Source organism: Pogona vitticeps, chromosome 1 (assembly GCF_051106095.1).
Source record: "Pogona vitticeps strain Pit_001003342236 chromosome 1, PviZW2.1, whole genome shotgun sequence".
Lineage (NCBI taxonomy): Eukaryota > Metazoa > Chordata > Lepidosauria > Squamata > Agamidae > Pogona > Pogona vitticeps.
In genome coordinates, this window is record NC_135783.1 from 183,835,947 (window position 1) to 183,858,568 (window position 22,622).

The 22,622-nt window shown below is 41.2% G+C and overlaps 1 protein-coding gene across 1 annotated transcript in view; it reads right to left on the reverse strand.

Moving 5' to 3' along the window:
- Positions 1-2,880: 2,880 nt before the first annotated feature.
- Positions 2,881-22,622, reverse strand: part of LOC110089018 (aldehyde oxidase 2) — a 58,804-nt gene continuing 39,062 nt past the window's right edge. Inside the window, exons 24-35 of the mRNA XM_072979015.2 lie at positions 21,143-21,229; positions 19,683-19,874; positions 17,867-18,094; positions 16,673-16,768; positions 16,048-16,176; positions 15,488-15,562; positions 11,458-11,510; positions 9,471-9,585; positions 6,625-6,690; positions 5,436-5,624; positions 3,795-3,962; positions 2,881-3,326 (exon numbers count right to left, since the gene is read on the reverse strand). Of these exons, the coding sequence (XP_072835116.2) occupies positions 3,273-3,326; positions 3,795-3,962; positions 5,436-5,624; positions 6,625-6,690; positions 9,471-9,585; positions 11,458-11,510; positions 15,488-15,562; positions 16,048-16,176; positions 16,673-16,768; positions 17,867-18,094; positions 19,683-19,874; positions 21,143-21,229 (1,452 nt within the window). The 3' untranslated portion in view covers positions 2,881-3,272. The remainder of the gene's footprint in view (positions 3,327-3,794; positions 3,963-5,435; positions 5,625-6,624; positions 6,691-9,470; positions 9,586-11,457; positions 11,511-15,487; positions 15,563-16,047; positions 16,177-16,672; positions 16,769-17,866; positions 18,095-19,682; positions 19,875-21,142; positions 21,230-22,622) is intronic.

The following is a 22,622-nucleotide window of genomic DNA, read 5'->3' on the forward strand; positions in this document are numbered from 1 at the left end:
CCCTCCCACCTCAACGTGATTCGGCGCCTGGATTCCCGAAAAAACCCGCCTCCGACATGGGCGCGGCGAGGGAATCTCCCGATCGAATGGGTGCCTGGTGGGACAATCCATTGAGCGGAAGCGGGGGGGGGGGAAGTAGAGGGGGAGCTGTTTAGCAAGGCTCCTTGAAGGGGGAGGCGAGTCGTGTTTTTCTGCTAATCTAGTCAGCCTTTATTGGTGAAAAACAATGATACGCCGATGGAGACCCTTGCCACTATACCATACCTACCTGCCTACCTCTGCACGCTAACAGACGAGAAGAGTCACACGGGATATTCAGATAGTTCAAGGAAATGTGTATTATCTTATTAACCGTGTCCATGTTCTAAATCCATCGGAGATCATTTACACTTTCAAGCAAAAAAAAAAAATCAATTTGTAAAATAATCGTTTAAATCACACTCCTGGAAGTTGCTTTCCCTCCTGCTTTGCCTACCCCGAGTCACTTAACATTGCGACCTGTTGTCAGGAGGAGGCTAAATGAAACGCAAGCTTTGATAACGCCAAGATCTGCAAACGGGAGGTGTGCAATGCAGACCCGGGCAAGGAATTGCCACGCTTCACACGGAGCTGAAGACAAGCGCGAAGCATGGCGTGCTCCTCGGTCCACAGGCTGGCGAGGGCTGGGGAGGCTTCCCACCAAATACTGACAGCGCCGGGGTTGAGGTGGGAAGCTGCTGGAAACTGACCCGGTCCCTGACGAAAACATCGCCAGCTGTCCAATGCCAAGGCGTCGTCGTTGTCAGGATCTGCAGTCTCGTGTTCCTGGAGACCACGATGCAACTTTGCATCACACCACCCACACACACTGGATACCAACCGCGGAGAGACCAAAGAGACACCTAGCAGCAGCAGCGAGAGCAAATGAGGACAACATGGATTTTCCACCCTAGATTCAAACTGACTTGACTGGGTGATCGCTTAGACTATTTTTCTGTGTGTCCAGTTATAGTACGTTTAAAGACTGAGAAATAAATTTTACTTTACATAGAGTGGTCTTAACCGGCTAGATAGGCGGGATATAAATAAAATAAAAATATAGTATATTCTTACTTTTAAGAACTTTAGTAGTTTAGAGATATATTCTCTGCTTCTTTTAAGCTATAAGCTCTTGCATTTTTAGAGCAATCAGAACGTTCTTTTTGATATTTGTATTCTGCTGTTTATGTTTCTGTATCTTGGATATAATTCTGATTTAAGCATATGCTGGCAACTTTAGTTTTCATATATGGATTTATGTCGACAGTTTTTCCATAATTGTAAGACTTTGGGATGTTTTCAACACTTAAAAGTATTTTTGGACTTAGGAAACATAGAAAGAATGTAGAATTAGACAAGCTAATGTTGCTTGGAATCATCCCAACAATGAAAAGACTTGTACCTTGATACCCAAATGGATTTTGATATGATTGGAAATGATTGTCTGATTTCATTCCAGAATTAACCCCTTTCCTGGGATAAATGCCAGCTGAGTTTAACACAGGCTTCTGCTCCCCCCCCCCCCCCCAGAGGTCTAACAAAGTTCTGTAGTAGGATGCTTGGGTAAGCTGTTCAGTGGTCAGACTTTCTGACCTGAGGGCCAGGAGGAAGCCTCCATGGTGCTGTTCTTGCCTGAAGGGCAGTTCTAGCATTCTCACTGCTTGATGATCCTGATCCTGGTATTACCAGTAGCTGGGAAGCCATGGCCAGCTGGGGCAGAAGCCCTGGTGCAGTTTAAAAACAGCACCGGAGCACACTTTTAAAAACCACACCAGAGTTTGCATCCTGTGAAGTGGCCCTTTCTGAAAGTGTAGTTGTGGTCCGATGTATAGTTATTTTATCTTTAACAGCTCAATTCAGTTGGCCTAGGTAAATAAAAGTTTTGTGCATGTTTTATTTGTTTTTCCTTAGGTAATCAAAGAATGGAACTCAACTCTTGTATTTTCATGGGATAGAAGATAACTAGGTGTTCATGTTCTAAGTATTGAGTGCCTGTGGATCTGAATTTACTTTTCCAGGTGTAGTTTCCACCATAGCATTTTGCTTTAAAGTAAACCAAAGATTTTTTAACTTTTGGAAATCTAGAAAATTAGTTGAGGTCTTCCTGGTAGTTTGTCTGCGGGATTTTGAGAATTATTAGGCAATATCCAGTAGTAGCTTCTTTTAACTAATAAGGTGTAAAATTTATATATCAGTAGAATATTTCTGGCTGGATAGCTCAGTGAGTTAGAGATCTAGCTACAGAGGAAGAAGTTGTGTGGTCAGTCCCCCACCGTGCATCCCAGGATGAGAGCCAACCTGTTTGGGTTGGGGTGCAACTCCAGGATGCCTCCGGAATGAGACAATGGAAAAGTACTCCTGAGTGCTCATTAAAACCCTGAAAAGGGTTGCTGTGAGTCAGAATGGACTCTACTGCCACTCTACCCCAAGCATTACCAAATCCTTTTTGGTCATACCCACATACCCTGGTCCCAAATTACAAAACAAATGCGATGTCCTCTTCAGATGGTCCCTTACAAGATTAGGGTCTTCCTTTGACTTTGAGAAATGTGAAAAGCAGGGCACATCTTTTTCATGTCCCCCCTTCTCTTTTAGGGGGCAGCAGTAGCACAGCATGTTGTGCAAGTGGTGGTCTGTTGGCTTCATAGGCCTCAGTGTCTAGGTGTTGGACCCCAGCAACTGAACAAACACTCTTGTCTTTCAGTTTCCCCTGCACCTGCCTCCTTCTGACCATCAACATCACCAAACAGAAATATCCAAAATTACTTTTTTAAAATCCATTTTCACTTGAACAAGTTGTGCCATTTGTCATCATTCTATAGCTGATGAATCTGTCCTGAACAATAATGATGTTCCATGATGTGTATGTATATGTCTTTTTCTCAAGTTTATTGATTTTTTAAACATATGCATAGGGAGAGATTGATGTGGCTACAGCTGTAGCCATATACTTGATGAATTTCACAGTTTGATGCTACATTTTCCTACCACTTGCATTGTATTTCTCTTGAAATTCACAGATTAACATATAGGAATATAATCACACACCACATCATTAAACAAATGTTGCAATATAGTAGAGATGAACATCTTTGCTCAACTGTGTACTTTGATGAGACTGTGATTTTCCTTTTATTTAGGCTTGAGATCATATGCCTTCTCTGGAAGTAAGCAATAGGATTTATCTTGGAGTAGATATGAATAGGATCACACCACAATCACACCCTTATAACATATGGGGAAAACCCAGAACATTAGTCTACATGAATGGCCCATGGTTCGTAAGTCCCAGGCATGTCCCTTGGAATCTGGAAAAAAAAGGAAAGGAAAGGAAGGGAGGGAGAGAGAGAGAGAGAGAGAGAGAGAGAGAGAGAGAGAGAGAGATTTTTACTTTTATAGCATGACTGCATGTTACAACATGAAATTAGCTCCATTAAACTCCATTAACTCCATTAAGCTCCATTCAACTCCATTAACTCCCAGATAGTTACCAAAAATGGCACTGCATTATAAAGGAATCCTACTCTGACAGAGTAGTCCGGGTGGCAGTGAAGCACCTTTTTTCAGTTAAGGGGCCTCATTAGGAAGAGGTGGGCATATGCTGGTGTGGACAGAATGCTTTGTGCAGCCTCAGGATTCAGAGTGTGCAAACCTCAAAGCCCCTCTTTTTATCCCAATCTAGCCTGGACAAATTGGCTATCTAGTTCCACCCTTACTGAAAAACACACCAGACGGAAAGAACAACAGGAAAGAAGAGATTGTTAGGACATCTGTACCATTGCTGTGAAATGATCGGCACAGGCCATGCGGATCTTCTCTATATTGAGTGGGCTGTCCAGTGTGAACGCGGTGCTGAACCCCCTTTCCTTCCGAGCAGCAGCCACCGCATCTCGTATAGCAAAAAAGACAGAGGATGATAGGAATACGCCGGCTTCACCCATACCCTGGAGGAAGAGGAAGGTGGTGAATGCTAGCGTAGGAAGAAAATTTTAAAAAATCTACAGCTATTACAATGTGGCACAGTGGCATTTAAGACAGTGCAACAGTTGTGTAACTCCTATTAAAAAGACAGAAATATTTGAAACATGCATTTCTCCTTGACCCAGCTGATTGTGACCAATGAAGAAGTACTAAAGGAAACAATTAAAAGCAAATAAATCATGCAACATATTGGCCCAAATCATCTAGCTTAGTGTAATAAATTGGACTAAAGTAGACCCATTGAATAACTGGAGATTTGGTGAGTCAACTGTTCTGTAAGGACCATTGATTCAATCGGGCCTACTATCACCATAATATATTATGTAATAATCTGTACTTTTCATTTCTTATTAAATGACCAAACTATTCTAACTTTCTGGTCAAAATCCTTTAGCCTGGTGTAGTAAATTGTATTAGAGTAGGGTCATTGGGGATTTGGTGAGTCACTCTTTCCGTAAGATCCATTAATTTAAATACGTCCTAATGTCTAGCAGTTAACATAGTATGTTATGCTTATAAAAAGTACAGATTGTTACAACTGATTATTCAAAGTAAAATAGACAGTGGGGGCAGAGTGCAGGAAGCAGAAGGTGGTCCTTAAAAAGCATGGCTAACAACAAGGCCAGTGGAGGTGATGGCATTGCATTCTAGTTGAACTATTTAAAATCTTAAAAGATGACACTGTTAAGGTGCTACACTCAATATGTCAGCAAGTTTGGAAAACTCAGCAGTGGCCAGAGGATTGGAAAAGATCAGTCTACATCCCAATCCCAAAGAAAGGCAGTGCCAAAGAATGCTCCAACTACCGTATAATTGCACTCATTTCACATGCTAGCAAAGTTATGCTCAAAATCCTCCAAGGTAGGCTTCAGCAGTATGTGGACCGAGAACTCCCAGAAGTACAAGAGGAGAAGGGGATGACAGAGGATGAGATGGTTGGACAGTGTCATCAAAGCTACCAACATGAATTTGACCCAACTCTGGGAGGCAGTGGAATACAGGAGGGCCTGCCGTGCTTTGGTCCATGGGATCACAAAGAGTCGGACATGACTTAATGACTAAACAACAAAAAAAAAGAACTTAAAAAAAGAACAATGGTTGTGTAATTCCAGAGTTCGGTAGCTTGCCAACAGCATGTCCATGGCTAAACATCTACAGTACATCAGATCTTTAGATACTACTGGCATATAAAAATCTAAGAGAAAGCTGGTAATGCCTTCATTGTACAGAGAGTTGCTTTAAAACGTTTATTTCTAGAAATATTCTACGTTGCTACAGAATTTCTCACTTCCATTAACCAAAGCATTTGTTGCTCTTTAGAATAGAAGTCGGGAAAGCATAACTTCTAAGTAGCTTTTCCCCCTCCCCCAGAACAAATAAGATTTTAAAATGCAATGTTTTTTGAAGCACGAAGCAGAAGCTTCTTCTTTTCTTACCTTGGAGGAGTAGATGGCTATTGGATTTCTGGAGTTTGGCAACAAGTAGATTCTAAACTTTTCCGGGACATCACAGGTAGCAGGAATTTTATACGTATCGGGGCCCAGAGTGTATTGCTGTCCCTCAGGAGAGAATTTGATTTCTTCCATTGTATAAAGACCAAGTCCCTGAATAAAGCCCCCTTCAATCTGAGGAAATAGAAACATATGCATTCTGTTTTGCATAGATCGCTGCTGGATAATTAAGACTTTGTCATTACAAGCTGGGCTGCCATCCCACACTTATTTATCTGGGCCCCTGTTTTCTCGTGGTGCCGTGGTTAAACTGCTGTACTGCAGCCAAAACTGTGCTCACGACCCAGGGCTCTAATGCAAGGTAGCCAGTTCAAGGTTGACTCAGCCTTCTATTCTTCCGAGGTCGGTAAAATTGGTACCCAGTTCTGGGGGGGGGGGGAAGCAATATGTAGCCTGAATAATTAACTTGTAAACCGCTCAGTGAGTGCTTGAAATGCAATGGGGCAGTATAAAAAGACCACACTTTTCTTTTTCTTGGTTATGTTTGGAGGTCACGGCAAGCCTGAGCCAGGACTTCACAGGACTCACTGCGGCAAGCCAGCCCACTTCCTGCCATGTTCGGACCACCACCCTTGTCAGGGGAGCATCTAAACAAACCACAGTTTTCAGCCGGTTAGTTTCTTAGGATACACAAATGCAGCAACAATCAGCACTCTGGCTTGTTTCTCCAATAAAATTCTGCTTTGTTTCTTCAGCATGCCAAAGTACGGTAATTTAAATGGCCCAGGAAAGAAACAACTGAGAGGGCCAGCTTTTGCCCCATACTGTCATCTGAGAAAAAACTCCATGGTATAGCTTGTCCTTCTTGCTGCAGGTGGGAGTGATCCACAGCAAAAGCTGCCTCATCCCTCTTGTGCCATAACTCTATTGTATTCTGACTTGTTGTGACATGCAGACTCCGCCGCTGAATTAAACAAGCAACCAGATATGCACAGGGTTGTCCTGTTAAGCTGGTACAGTATTTGCCTTTCCAGGGTATGGTAAACCCAACTTTGCCATTAAATCTTTCACTTGGAGAAGAAACAGACCTTATAGATAATTCAAATCATGTTAGTGCTGAGCTATTTGCTAGGACCTTGTGTGTTATGTGAGTTCAGAACTCTCTGATACGTACCTGGCCTATGTCGATAGCCGGATTGATGCTGAAGCAGGCGTCCATGACGATATCTGTGCGGATATTCTGTGGCACAAATAACCTTCTGTCAGCTCATTTATGTTATCATAAGTAGATAAACACTGTTTTAAAATTGTATTTACATGTCACTTTTCCACCAATGAATGCACTGAATGTACATGACTCTCCTCTTTCACACTATCTCCTCACAACAAGTTTTATCATAGGATCAGGCAAAGAGAAAGTAACTGTCCCAATGGCACCTAGTGAGGTTCATGTCAGTGAGGACTAGAACCCTGAATCTCCCAAATCTTAGTTCACCTCTCTAACCACTACACCACACTGGTTCCCATCATTGAAAATAATTGATACAAAGGCCCATAATAGATTTAGAGTATGCACATGCTATCAATACACACCCTGAACATTGTTTCTAGCACAGATAAAAACATTTCAAGAGTTTTCAACTGGAAGGACACTTAAGGCTTTTTAATTTAACATTGTAGCCATCCCTAAATATGACTGGTGTCTATATATTTGCTTTTTCTCTTCTCTTCTTCTTGTAGTTTATTTTCATTTTTCCTATCTTGAAGTTTTTAATATCGATTGTAATAATTCCTTTTTTATTGCTGCTGTTATTACTCTATTATTGTATTATGACTTTGTAAGCCGCCTAGAGTGGTCATGTTACCAGATAGGCGGGATATAAATAGAATAAATAAATAAATAAAAATATAATTTCCCACAAGCTAGGAATCTGGGAAGGGAATTAGAAGCCTACATTTTGGTGGAGAAGGCAAAGGAAGAGCCACAAAATAAACAGAGGAAAACTCAGACAGTTTTTCTGAATAGGTTTGGTAAAACCTGAAAAGGTCCCAACAGCAACACAGGCTGAGGTCACTCAAGGCCAGCCTGTCAAGAAGTAAGCAAGGAGATCGCTATCTGATTCAAGGAAAAAGTGGTGACTAGAGCCTCAGTAGCTGGGCCGGAGTCGAGGCTTCCATCAGTCACTGGATCAGAGTAAAGGCTGGAGAAATCTTGAGAGAAGTCGGAAGACAGGGAACTCCCTCCTCAGAAGTGGTCGTTAACCAACTCCTGAAAAGCGGTCAGGGGGTTATAGAGTCATTGGCTAGTTGTCAGTTAGGGAGTAGAGCTAAAGATACCTAAATATACCTATATTTTATGTGAATGATCTCTTAAAGGAAAGACATTAGTATGAAGAAAACAAACGTTACATGTAAAAGGCACATATTTCAAAGAATTTCATGAACTGTATTCTCTCTATATATATACATACCTGTAACTTTCTGCATGAAAATTATCTACTCTTCGTGAGAGTTGTCTCTCGCCTGAAAAATGGGCAATGTGATACAATTTGGGTCCAGATAAACTGTTTTTATCTGGGCATCCCAAAGGGATTGACATACTCTCTAGGCGATGCTTTATAGGCTTTTCTTTTTTAGCAAACTAGTAAAAGACAAATGCAAACAAAGGAAAAAAAATCTAACATTTAAATTTCTAATAATAATTAGAAAATCTACATACAAAGCACTTTCCACTACTGGGACCATTTGGGAATAACTACCTCATTTCCCTTCCAGAATTATATGGATTTTTGTACTGGTCTTTGTCTCTTCCCCCTTATTAAGACAAAATCAATAAATCCTCCCCTAATGCCTATAAACACCTCCCTCTTAATATGAACAATACATGTGAGGTTATTGTAATTGATGGCTGTATCCCAGATTTCCCTATACCAATCACTTAACAAAATATTGTACTGTAAGCTATTTTCCAATTCTTAGCCATAATTAATCCAGGCACTTTTAACAGACTGGAAAATAATTCATCAGTTATTCAATTACCTTCCTCCTTTTCAAAAATCGATAAAGGTGTTATTTTAGGACATATGACTAAGTTTAAATCACTTATTTCATTTGTTTTCTTATACTTTTTTGGCAAAATACTGGTATTTCCACCACATGTGAAAATATGTACAGTACCTATTTTCTGACATCCTCTCCAGCACCTATTTGGTTAAGGTTCCCTGGAGTTAAGTACCATCTTTAAATACTTCTGACTCCACAGCCAGATACCTTAACAACATTTCTGTCCTTATATACATGCATTTTAATATATTACTGTTCCATATATTTTTGCAATCATTAGAGTTTATTTATTCTCCCATATCAAATTCCCACAATGATTTCTGTTAGTCCTCTTGATCGTTTGCTTCCAATAATATTTTATAAATTTTACTTACCCTTCATTATAAATTTTTACCCTTCATTACCTTATTATACCACCTTTGCTTTCTTTTCATAATATAAATCCCTTCACATTTTGCGAGTTCTCTAGATTTAACTTGTCTTTTGCTCCAATTCTTTGTTCGCTGTTAGAACTGAATAATGTTATACCAAAATATTTCACCTTTACCTATCACTTCTTTTAGAATAAAGGACTGGCTAGAAAAAAAAATTAAAGAACACATTGTGGGTATTATATAGGAAGCATGACATGATTTCTGAAGTCTAACAAGTTTTGATATTTTCCATCACTAACAGCTGTTGATATTCTCCACTTTTGGTACGTGAAGGTTTATCAACATCCAGTCATGTATGCTTTTGTCTTTCAGAACATCTGGTGGCAGAAGGTTCTTGCTGTAGAGGAAAGAGCCATACAAAACATGAAGAGGAGGTGAGCCATCAGCTCACCTATGAACTGGAAAAGTGCAGAGCAGAGTTTGGAAAAGTTAATATTTTGGAATACAGGTCCCAGAATTTCTCAGCCAGCAGTCATTTCCAAGGGCTAACTTTGTTAAGCTTTGGGAAGCAAGTGTTTTTTACCTTATGGTCGCCTGTCAAGCAGTCAATCTCAACTTCAGAACAAGCAGCGCCAAAAATGAAATATGGGAATGCATGGCCTTCTCCTTTCTCCCAGTCCATGTAGGTGGGATATCCTCTGAGGGGAGGGAAAAAGTAGCAAGAGTCCTTTTGGTGTTGGATTCCAGCTTTCGCAGCCATATCATCAGTTAGACCCAGAAATTGTGTGGAAAGGCCACATTTAATGAATGGTATGTACAGTATTTCTCGAGCACTGGGTGGGATGGATCATGCAGTGTGCCAACAGGTAGTTCCTCATTTAACAGGTTCAGCTGGACTCTTAACAATGGTGAGAGTGACATATGATCTCCCTGAATAGTCTGGCTCAGATACTGTAGGCTCCTGAGGTTGTCCTTTCCAATTATGAACTTTTCCAATAGACAGGTGTAGACACCATGGCGTAGCATTGACAAGGTCTGAGACGACCCTGGTTCAGATCTAAATTCACCTATCAGGCTCACAGGGTGATCTTGGCCAGTCACTGTCTCTCAGCAACCTAACCTACCTCACATGGCTTCTTTGAGAAAGAAACTGGGGGAGGGGGGAAACAAGGAAGCCATCTTGAGCTCCTCATTGAAGGAGACTTCATACCAGTTAAGCATGAGAATCCAAAAGAGCAGTTGTTTCAGATGTGGATCAGGCTTCCTTCTTTGTCTGCTTTACCTTGTGTTTTTCTGGCCAGGAGATACGCTTCTGTCCTATGGACCACATTCTGTCCTATGGACCACATTTCTGTATTCAGCTTCATACACACACGCACACACCCATCAGTGTTAACTCTTATGTTGGCTTCAGACAGTCAAGTAATCCTAACACGGCCCTGTCTGTAGCTGATAAAAGGACCTAGTAGATTTGTCTTGGCTGCTTCCTCAGCATCTACCTCCCACATGGTTTCCTTTCTCCTCCTTTCTCTCTTCCCTTCTCCTCTTTTACTCTCCTTCATTTTTCCTCCTCGCTTCCTGCTCAGCAACTTTCCTGGCTTCCTCTCGCTTTCCCCACTCCTCCTTTCTTTCAGAGGATTATTGAAATGGCCCAGGCCTGTTGTGGCTCTCTGGCCCTTTGCGCTCTCACCGTTTCCTGCCAATTTGTAACTCTGCTTGGGCTACAATAGAGATGGGAAAAGTTACCTTGTGTTGGACCACAAGTCCCAGAACCCCATATTCACCATGACCGGGGGCTGAAATTCATTTCAGTGAGAGCTGTCATGGATTACAATCTATTTCTCCAGAGGCGTGTGTATCGTATTGTCTGAAGAAGTGGGTTGTGATCCATGAAGACTCACATGTTAGTTTTTAAGATGCCGCAAAGGTTTGGCTTTTGCTTTTTGTTCGTTTTTGTACAACCACTCCCAGAATACTACATGTAACCAAAAAGTAGTTTTTCTAAACTCCTAGGAACTTTTCTTTGTGGCAGTAGATACAGTTGTATGGGGCTTTCCTACTTCCGGTCATCAGCAGATAACGCTTTCGCCCGCTTTACACCCTGCCCTGTCCTTTGCACGGATCAGGTTGGTGGTGGCAGTGGGGCAGGTCAGGAAAGTGAGGCCAAGAGGTCTACCAGTTCCTGTATCCTGGGTGTCCTTTGGTCCAACCCCTCCTTCAGGAGACATGGGCCAGCTAACGTACAACAGCCTGGGTAGGGAAACGGCGGTCCTCCAGAGTATAGTTCCCATCACCCTTCATCATTGCCTCTGAAGGCAAGACCTGATGGGAGCTGATGTCTAACAAAACCTGGAGGACAGCATTTTGCCAGACTACTGGCTTGAGTTTCAGTTACCATTCACTAATCCTGAGCAGGAAGCCATCAAGGGGAAATAATCCCCAACAGTTTCTCCCTCAGTGCAAATGACAGAATAGAAAATGCAATAGCCCCCTCTTCCAAAATAAAAACATGGGGTCAGGTTTTGAGGTTTCCTTGAAATCACACAAAGATATGAGAAATGCTTCCTTACCTGAAGTAGCCAGTAGCAGACAGGCTGATGCTTTCCTCATAAGCTTTTTTAATCTGCAAGAGGCACATCGTTAAATTTTCTGGCAATTTTGGGGGTGGGGTGGGGAATGTAGCCATAAATTTGTACATAAAATAAATAAATAAAAAGGGTGCAAGCATTACAGGCCACTTTTCTAGCTATACACAACAGAGCCTGGTAGGTCTTATTATCTTCTAGACCCACAAAGAGTGGCTTCTTTGGCTCTCCATTCAGGTCAGGCTACTACTGTTCAACAAGGGTGCATCCCAGGTAGAAAACAGTTGTATAATAATAATCTTAGAACTGCAAAGCTAGAAGGGACCCTATGGATTGAGTCCTCATACAATTTCCCTTGTGGCCCAGATCTCACCATCACCCATTCATAATTTTTCTGGATTTTTACCCACAAGTAATCCACTTAGAGGTTGGGGTGGGTTGGGGAGATGGAAAAGCTGCACAATGTGTTTCGACTGGTAGCGCCCAAAAGCCCGCTGTCTGGAAGCGCCTGAGGCTGTCTGTTGTTTGGGTGTACCATCTCAGGCAGGGTCAACTTCAAATAACATAATCAGGTATTTACAAGGATCTGAAGACCAGCGCAGATCCCGCCATTCCAACAATTTTCTAGATTGTGCTTTCCATAGATCATCCAAGAAGATCCAATGCAGCCTTTGAGAATTCCCAGTTTATATCCAGGGTAGGGGAGCCCCTGTGGATGCCATGCCTGTGGGCCCACCAAATCTTGGAGCTGGCACTTATAGAAATCATAGAAAAGTGAAGTTGGAAGGGGCCTACAAAGCCATGAAGTCTAACCCCCTGCTCAATGCAGGAATACAATCAAAGCATATCTGGCAGGTGATTATCTAAGTTTTTCTTGAATTCCTACAGTTTTGGAGCACTCACCAACTCCCGAGGTAACTGATTCCACTGTTGTACTGCTGTAACAGTTAGGAGGTTTTTCCTGCTATTCAACTGAAATCTGGCTTCCTTTAACTTGAGCCCATTATTGCATGTCCTGCACTCTGGGATGATCGAGAACAGATCTTGCCCCTCCTCTGTATGATAGCCTTTCAAATATTTGAAAAGTGCTCTCATATCACTCCTCAGTCTTCTTTTCTCAAGGCTAAACATGCCCAATTCTTTCAGTCTTTCCTCATAAGGCTTGGTTTCCAGCCCCCTGATCATCCTTGTCACCCTCCTTTGAATTTGTTTCAGTTTGTTAGCATCCTTCTTGAAGTGTGGTGTCCAGAACTGGACACAATACTCAAGGTGAGGCCTAACCAGTGCTGAATAGAGGGCGGACTAGCACCTCGTGGGATTAGGAAACTGTACTTCTGTTAATGCAGCCTAAAATCGCATTTGCCTTTTTTTGTAGCCACCTCACACTGTTGGCTCATTTTGAGCTTGTGAGCTACGACAATTCCAAGATCCTTCTCGCTCGTAGTTTTGCTGAGCCAGATCTCCCCCATCTTATAACTGTGCAACTGGTTTCTTTTTCCAAGGTGCAGGACTTTGCATTTATCCCTTTTGAATTTCATTCTGTTGCTTTCGGCTCAGTACTCCATCCTATCACGGTTATTTTGAATTTTGTTTCTGTCTTCTAGGGTATTAGCTATTCTGCCCAATTTGGTATCATCTGCAAATTTGACAAGCATTCCCTGCACTCCCTCATCCAGGTCATTAATAAAAATATTGAAGAGCACCAGGCCCAGGACTGAGCCTTGGGGTACCCCACTAGTTACCTCCTCTCAGTTAGAGAAGGACCCATTAATCCCATCATCACCCTCTGAGTATGATTCTGTAGCCAATGGTGTATCCACCTGACCCTTGATCTATCCAGCCCACACCTAGTTATCTTGGTAATCAGGATATCATGATGTTAAAAGCTTTGCTGAAGTCACGATATACTACATCTATAGCATTCCCTCTGTCTATCAGGGAGGTGACCTGATCAAAAAACGAGATCAAATTAGTTTGGCAGGATTTGTTCTTGACAAATCCATGTTGGCTTCTAGTTATCACTGCATTGTTTTCTAGGTGCTTGCACAATGACTACAGTGGGGTCTTGACTTAAGAACGGCTTGAGTTAAGAACATTTTGACTTAAGAACCACTCTCATAGGAAAATATTGACTTGACTTACATACTTAGATTTGAGTTAAGAACTGAAAAAAAAACCACGTGGGAGGCAGGGAAACTGCTAAATTTGAACTTTCAGTTAACTGTTGGCCAGTGAAAAGGGTGCCTGTCTGCTTCCTCACTCTTCCCAGCATTTAGAGAGTGGATTGGGAGACAGTCTTCGGACTGCCTGGACTGTCTTTTCCCTGCCTTCCCTGAACCTTTCTTGACCTAAGAAAAAAAGAAACAAAATATCCCCCTCTAGTGGTCGAAGGCGGAATAGCAGCTTCCCATTAGTTTCTATGGACGGAAAAGAGCAGATACGGATCAAATGGTTCTCAATGCATTCCTATGGGAAATGCAGATTTGACCTGAGAACTTTTTGACTTGAGAACCACCTTCCAATATGGATTAAGTTCTCAAGTCAAGCCCCCACTGTACTTTACAATCTGCTCCAGACTTTTCCCTGGGATTGACGTCAGTCTGACTGGCCTGTAGTTCCCAGGTTCCTCTTTTGTGCCCTTTTTGAAGATAGGGACAACACTGGCCCTCCTCCAATCCTCTGGCATCTCCCCCATTTCCCATAATTTCAAGAAAATAATGGATAGCGGTTCTGAGAGTTCTTCATCTTAGTTCCTTTAGTACTCTCGGATGCAGTTCATCCGGCCCTGGAGATCTGAACTCGTTCAAGGTGGTAAGATATTCCTTGACTATTTGTTTATCTTCAGCTGCAATCCTGTCCCTCCCACTTGAACTTCCAATTTCTTTGAAAGTTCATAGTCTGTCTTATGGGAAAAGACTGAACTAAAATAGGAATTGAGCACCTCTGCCTTTTCCTTGTCATCTGCTATCATTTTTCCATCTCCATTGCGGAGCTGTGCCCCTATGTCTTTTGTTTGTCTTTTGCTACTCACATACCTGAAGAATATATATTTTTATTCCTTTTAGTGTCTCTGACTAACCTCAGTTCATTCTCAGCTTTTGCCCTCCTAATGCCACCCCTGCATTTCCTTGCTATTTGTACTCATCCTTGGTGGCTTGGCCTTCTTTCCATTTCCTGTCCATGTCTTTTTTGGTTTTAGATCCTCCCTCAGCTTTTTGTGAAGCCACACTGGCCTTTATCTCAAACATGGGCTAGCTTCATCCTTGCATTGTATTTGCTCTTAAAACCTATAATCACTAAGTTGTTTTAAATTTTAAAAACATGAATGACAAATGAGTTTTAATTTTAAATTCAGGACCTCTTTACAATTAGTTATAACATTAATTGTGTGCCATCAATTCTGACTTAATGGCAACCCTTTTCTCAGGGTTTTCGAGGTACAGACTACTCAGAAGTGGTTTACCATTCGCTTCTTCTGTGGCAACCCGGGATTGTGCAGCTTGCACAAGGCCACACAGCTGGCTGTTTCCCCAGGAGACACAGTGGGGAAATGAACTCCCAACCTCTGGCCAGATACCCAACTCCCTAAGCTATCCAGACAGCTTTACAATTAGTTAGAGTTAAGCAATCCTGAGCAGAATGGAGCCATTCTTCAGGATGCCAAAAAAAAAAAAAAGGGGGGGGGCTAGGAAGATCAGATCAATATCCACCTTGTACAACATGCTTTAAAAGAACCCCAGTAAAAATGGGGTGAACAAACTGTGATCATATATTTTGTGCAACTGCAATACCCTAACCAGAACTCGGACAACATATCTGAGTAGGAGAAAGTCTTTGCCCCCAATCCTGTTTGCCTATGCAGTGATCTTTAGCTTCTTTGGCTGGTTTCAGCTGCATTAGATTAGATAGAGAGACAGGTGGCTGCCAGATGCCTGTTTTTTGTGGCTTATAAAACAGAAGCAACTAAGGTAACTATTGTTTCTAAGTCCACTTTCAAAATATAAACAGTGCCTACCCAGTCTTCCCATTTACCCTCTGGATTTTCTTTCATTACTGGCTCTAGGCGCTTCCGAAGGATTTGGCAAGCGTTCTGTAGAAACAAGTGGCATAGGAAAAAGAGACAAATAAGTTAAAAAGCCTTTTTTTTTTAACTTTTTAAACTTTTTTTACTTTTAAAACATTTTTAAAATTGTGATACTATAGGATTACCATTGTTTCTTTTGAAAGGGCTTCTAAGTCTTTTAACATTAATCTATATGTTATGCAGGAATTCAATAGCTTCTCAGTATTCTCAGTATGGAGTTACAATGATTGCAAAAGGTGGCAATTATAACAATGGGATTTGCCAAAGGACTGCAAACTGACTAGAGTGGACATGATACTAACAAGAAAATTAATATGTTCTGTTCAAAACCTGGGAAGCTTAAGGCTAGGGTGGAAGCAATGGTTCACTTCCTCTAACAGCCAGAGACCCCAGGCCAGTCACTGAAGTCAATAAGGCAGCTGGCTTCAGTTTCATCACATTTCCATTAGATATACAGTAAACAAGCAATAGGCACAAACAAGCGTTCAAACCTGGACAGCTTTTCCGTTGAGTTCTGTGCCAACTGATCCTGCAGTGACAACTGCATTAGGTATCGTGATGGTAGTTCTTTCATAATTGTGTATGTAAGACAAGGGAATCTGCAGTTCATGGCTGGCAACCTGTCCGTTTAGAAATCACAGACATTACCATCTCTTTCAGAATTTACAGAACGGCATAAACTGAGAGGGAAAAAATATCACAGTTTTGATTACAGTTAACACACCTGCAGGAACAAATGTGTTCGGAAATGAGTTATCTTGCTTGTAAAACACTAAGTAGTATAAGTTATATTTTTCTGCAGATCCAAATGGACAGTTAAGACAGTTCCACTAGTAAAGCAGTGTTCACTTTATCTTGATTTATGTACACGAGCATGAGATTTTTATGGTCCTATTGTTGTTGTTGTTGCTTGTTGTTGTTGTGTACGGTCAAGTCAGAACTGGCTTATACTGACCCTGGAAGGGTTTCAAGATAAGTGAGATATTTAAGGCATAGTTTTACCAATTTCACACTGTTAGTGAGTTTCCACAGCTGAGCTGCGAATTGAACTCAGATCTTCTGGCCCCTTCCATCACTCTGTCCACTACACCACTCCGCATATCATTGTCCTCTTACCTGTAACATCTTGGTATATATTCCTTGTCCCAATTCACAGCCACCGTGGGACACCAGCACCGATCCATCTAGAAAGATATGGACAAGAGCAAAGGCCTACAGGGAAACAGACAGACATGTTTCTTTGATCTTCACCCTTTAAATCAAATTCTGCTATGATATGATACAGAAAAATATACCAATAACAAATTGTGATTCAGGACAAAACAGCCGGATTCTTCCCCTCTGTGGTGGTTGGAACTGCACGTATGTGAACTTCAGAAAGATGGATAGGGCTATAAATGAGGTTGTTCTTCCTACCTGCTGTCTTAGAAATAGATGCCCTTTGGCTATTGGGTGAATTGATTATGGACCATATTCATGATTAAGTCTGTCCTTCCTTCCTTGCTTGCACTTAAGGTGTCCAAGGCCAATGGACTTTAAACAAAGGGTTTACAAGACTAGGAACGGAACTGGAGCAAAAGGAAATAGTTAGCCTCCTACTGAGGATTTGCACTGCATAAGTGTAAATCATGGCTACAAACTGCTGCTAATTAAGTAGTTGCAGTTCACATTCCTGGCTGTGTGTCAGTCACACAACCTGGCCCTTAACCAGCAATGCAAATGGCAGTTCATTAATTAGCAACAATTCACTGCTATGATTAACCAATTACACTTGCACTAGTATAGATCCTTTTTGCTGCATTTTTGCCAAAACAATATTTTGATGTCAACACTACAATCCTTTACATGCCTACTTGGGAGGAAGTAATTGCGAATGCCATAAAGTTTCATCCTGAGTGGACATGTCTAAGACTGAACTGTCAGTTCTTGAAGATTGCTACAAATATTTCAGATTTTAGAATGTCTAGAAAGGCAGAAGTTTAATTGTAAACTGCCATAACATATTTATGAAGGATGGGTCTATTTATATGCTAAATAAATAAAATGCAACATGAACCTGAGGAGGCAGGAAGCCTGCAGCTAGAACTCCCAACATTTTTTCACATGGTAAATGTAGGTGTCTGGAGGGAAAGAGTTTGCTTCAGACTTCCAGCAGAGGTGAGGAAAATTAAGGGAGGGTTAGCTTGTGGTGCCATTTTCCTTGCACGACTCCCACCCATCCCAAAACGGAGATTTGCTTCCATTGCCACTAGTATTCTGCTGTTACTTTTTACATTACATGTTTACACCTCTAGAATGTCAAAGGCTTGCCTGGTGGTAAAAGGTGGCATTAAATCCAACGGAAAACTTCATAGGGATGATGGCGATTCCCTTCTTCTTCCAGTAATTTTGTTTGTTAAATTCCTCTGCTGCTTTTCGCCTGTTGTGGTATTCGGACTTCTCCAGGCATTCTTTCCAACATACGACCAGATTTCTGGCATCAAACTCTTCTTTGTAATGAGTTTCACTTATTTCTTTGTACATATTCATCTCTCTGACCTTCAGTACAGACACACAAAATAAGATGCATATATTATGCTTTAGTTACAAACAGCTTTCCCCATTTCTACAAAACAAATTTGGTTCTAGAACTCCTTAGGAAGGGATGTCCCCTTTAACAACAGCTGCACATGAAGAAATTCAGCAGGTCAAGCTCCCCATCAGTGCCAGAAGAAACAAGAATGAAACTATCTCCCAGGGAAGCCTTTACACCATCTTTAAGATACCAGTTCAATAGAAGCACTAATGGTGGAATTAAAAGAGTTTTGCAAAATGACAGGGTTAAACACTAAATCACAAGAAAACAAAAATTATGACCAAAAATGTTCAAAAACAGGAGATTGATGAACTATTACAAATTACAAACTTCCGGGAAGGAAGGAAAGTAAAATACTTGGGTACTCTTTTTTACAAAGAAAACAAGTACTCTCCTGAAAGATAATTATTTGAAACTGAAATTATGAAAGACCTTTCTAGCTGGACAAATCTACAATTGTCAACAATGGGCAGAATTGCTACAATCAAAATGAACATCCTACCAAAACTCACTTTCCTTTTTCAAACAATTCTGATTGTTTTAAAACAAACAATGTTTAAGGAGATTGAAAAATGCATGTGTAAATTCATCTGGCGGGGAAAAAACCTAGAATTAAAATTAAGCATCTACAAGACCTAAAAATAAGAGGAGGAATGGGGCTTCTGAATTGGCTTCTGTACTATAGGGCATCTGCATTGGTATGGATTAAGTAGTGGATAACATTAGAAAATACGAGGCTCTTGAAATTAGAAGCATATGATCTGAAGGATATGTACAAAATGTTCTACAGATGATATATGACACCCACAACACTGGCTAAAATAAGCACTCAGACTTCAAATATTTGTTGGAAATGTAAACAGAAGGAAAGAACATTTTATTACATGTGGTGGATGTGCAAAGATGCCCAAAGATATTGGAGTAAAGTGAATCAGATGCTACAAGAGATATTAGAAACTTCAATTCCGATGATACCAGAACTATTCTTGCCAGATATACTAGACTCTGAAAAAGCATATTTAACTTTCACATTATAACAGCAGCAAGAATAGTTTTTGGAAAATATTGGAAGGAACCTAGAATACCGCAAATAGATGAAGTGATAGACAAAATCCTTGAAATCGCAGAAATGGACATATTATAAGATTGGCTAGATGCAAAAAAAAAAAAAAAATCACCAGAAAATTTGATCACAACTATGTACATGGTTACAAAGTAGATAGAATAGCTGACTGATACATAGTAATGTGTATGGCTGCAGAAGAAAAAGAATAAATGATTGATAAAGACTATCAGCTACATAATGAATAATTAGATTAACAACATATTTGTCTGAATTTGATTTTTCCTTCTCGCTCATTGTCTATATCTTTTTTCCCCTGATATGTGGAACTATAAGTAGAAGAGAATGTATAGAATTACGACGAAGAATATTGATTTGTAATGTATCCGTTCAAATCCACTCCACCTCTATAAGGAAAATAAATAAATAAAAATATTTTTTTTAAAAAAGATCCCAGTTCCTTCTAGTTAACGTATTTTGTTATTTACCGCCTCATGGGGCAAACCAAGGTGGTCTGCCACAGCCGTTATCCATGTCTCGGCACAGAGGCCTGCCTGTGGGAACCCGAACCCTCGGAAAGCCGTGTTTGATGGCAAATTAGTTTTGCAGGCCCGCCCACGAGTGCGGAAGTTGGGGATTTCATATGCATTAGGACTTTTCAGCACAACGTAGTCAATCACCTAATGCAAGGGAAGAGGTGGAGAACTTGTTAGTGGTGCTGGGTTACATGGAATCTGCAAAAAGAACATGGAAAAGAGGCACATGGACTGCCCTGCTAGATAAAATACATTGAGGTTACATGTGTACTGAATGGTCACTGGGAGCAATCTAAGAGCGAAGACTCATTCCTTCAACCCCTGCCAGTCAGATATGACCATACCATTCAAGATCATGGGGGGGGGAGGGATTGGGGCCCTTCAGATGTCATTTAGTTGCAACTCCCATCAGGTGTCGCTAGTATAAACATTGGTGGAGGGGATGGAAGATGCAGTCACCCAATATCTGGACAGTCTTTTGTTCTTTATCCCTGCCCTAAAGCAGCTAAATAAAATAATTTAGGCTGATTTTGATCCCCATGGGACCAACTATGGGCTGTATCAACCCTGCCTGATGAATCCAGAGGTGTCCAGAGGCGCAACCCCACTTTTACATTTTTTTAAAAAGTGGAGGGGTAGTGACATGATCAGCTCCAAAGGCAAGTCATATTGTACTTCTTGGAGGCTTCCGACAGTTTGATTCTCCTCTCTCTTTCTCTCTCTCTCTCTGTATGAAATGGAGTGTTTGGGGCTCTGGGGATAGAAAAACTTGGTACTGCATCTGCCTGTTCCCCAGGAGTGTAGATCCTCTCCAATGGTCCAGGAGGCCACAAATATCCATCCTTACTCTTTGGAAATCCACACTCTGATGCCATGATCCCTGCCCTCAATTTTTCACCTTATAATTTATTTTTAAAATGAAAAAAGCCCCCTTGCACCCTCTCGTCATCCTTTACAAAATTCTTGGGTGTGAGGAGTACAACATCTGGTAAAAGTGTCTACCATGCTCCCTAGAGGGCACATGATTAGAAAAAAATGGGGAGGGGTGGAAGCTGACAGGGTGCTGTGGGCGGCATGCTTGTCCCTGGCAGAGTTACTAGAATCCCAGAAATGGATTACATTAGGCATCCTTCAGTCTCAAAAGAACACGTTGCCATAGTCTTTTGAGACTGAAGGATGCCTAATGTAATCCATTTCTGGGATTCTGATTCTAGTAAAGAAAAAACCCAACTGAAAATGGATATTCTCTTACATGGGCAGAAGACTCAGAATTCTGTAGTGTGTCTTGAAAATGAAATATCGAAGCTTCCCATTGAGTCAAGCATCACTAACTGAAAATGAAGGTGTGAACAGAGTTTCATTCTGTTTTCTGCCTGTGAACATAACAGTATGCTGCTAATCAAGAAACTTACCAGTTCTGATTCGTCTAGCGTACACCCACCATTTATGTAGAACTCAAGGTCAACAGCTTTGATTTTCCCATCATTCAGGAAGCCCACCTAGATACAGAAAAGCTCACTGTCATCATTAGACCCACTGAGTTCATCATTCATCCTCTAAACTCTGGGAATTTTTCCAGGGGGCGATAACGAAAGAAATATCAGATCTTGTATTTTAAACCTCTATCATTCTTTTTACAGGTTTTACAAGATTAATGAGAAAATGCACATAATTTACTGGTGTGGCACAATCAAGGAATGCAGATAAAGATCCAAAATGAAAGCAGGAAACATGTCAATAAGTATAAGTACTGTAGAATTTGGAACTGAAAAAATAGTAGGATTGTAGCCAGATAACAGAAGTTAGAATAGAGATAATGATTTTTTTTCTGAATTTGAATTTTAAAATTTTAATCTTCCAGTACAACACTGTGACCACTATACCACATTGTCTCTCCTATTTTGTCCTATGTGGAACCACTCAAATATTTTAGATTTTTCAAGTGTTTTGGACTATTCCATCTTATGTATGTATGTATATATGTATGTAGGTAGGTAGGTAGGTAGGTGGGTAGGTAGGTAATTTATATGCTATAGGGAACCAAAGGCAGCTCACAACAATTAAAACTAGAATAACAACAGGTTCAGAATACAAGCAAAACCATATTAAAGACTATTAAACATTAATCAAGATTAAAACCAAGATTAAAACCCAAGACTGAAAGCTAAATTCATACATGCAGTGTTCCCTCTCATTTATTGTCTAAAGCCTGTCTGAAGACAAAGATCTTTGCCTGGCGATGGAGAACTGCAGTGTCCAAATTATTTTCAAAGATAATGTTGTGGCAGGGCAAGGGTGCACCGGGAATAGTCCAAATGGGAGGTTCCCATGAGAGACTGCAGGCAGGCTATCACCACCTGGATGTGGTTGCAAGTCTAGTCTAGAAGATCTCTGTGTCTGAAAGAGGCCTAATGTTAGCCACTAGAGATGGGGGTATTCGTATATGAATAAGGTGGAGATCATGAGGGTCCAGCCCTCTGGGGCCAGACGGTCCATTTACTGATCTGCTGCTGCTGCGGGCTCTACGCTCCTGTCCTATTGCTCCATACTTGCGATTGGCGAGCCACTCTTCAACCTGGCAGAGAGGCTTGTCTTCCCGCCTCCTGCCAGGAGTAGCTAGCCAGTCGCAAGATTTGGAGCGATAGGACAGGAGCGCAGAGCCCGCAGCAGCGGATCAGTGAGTGGACCGTTCGGCCCCATGGGGCTCATTATCTCCACCTGTGCAGGGGTATTTGTATCCGCATATGAATACAAATACCCTCACCTCTATTAGCCACCCATCCAACATGTCTCATCATGCTTTTCTGGATGACACCATGCAGCAGAATTACTTTGCAGATAAAATAAGTGTGGCGTGGTGAAATAAAAACGTCAAGAGTTTAACTCGGCAAA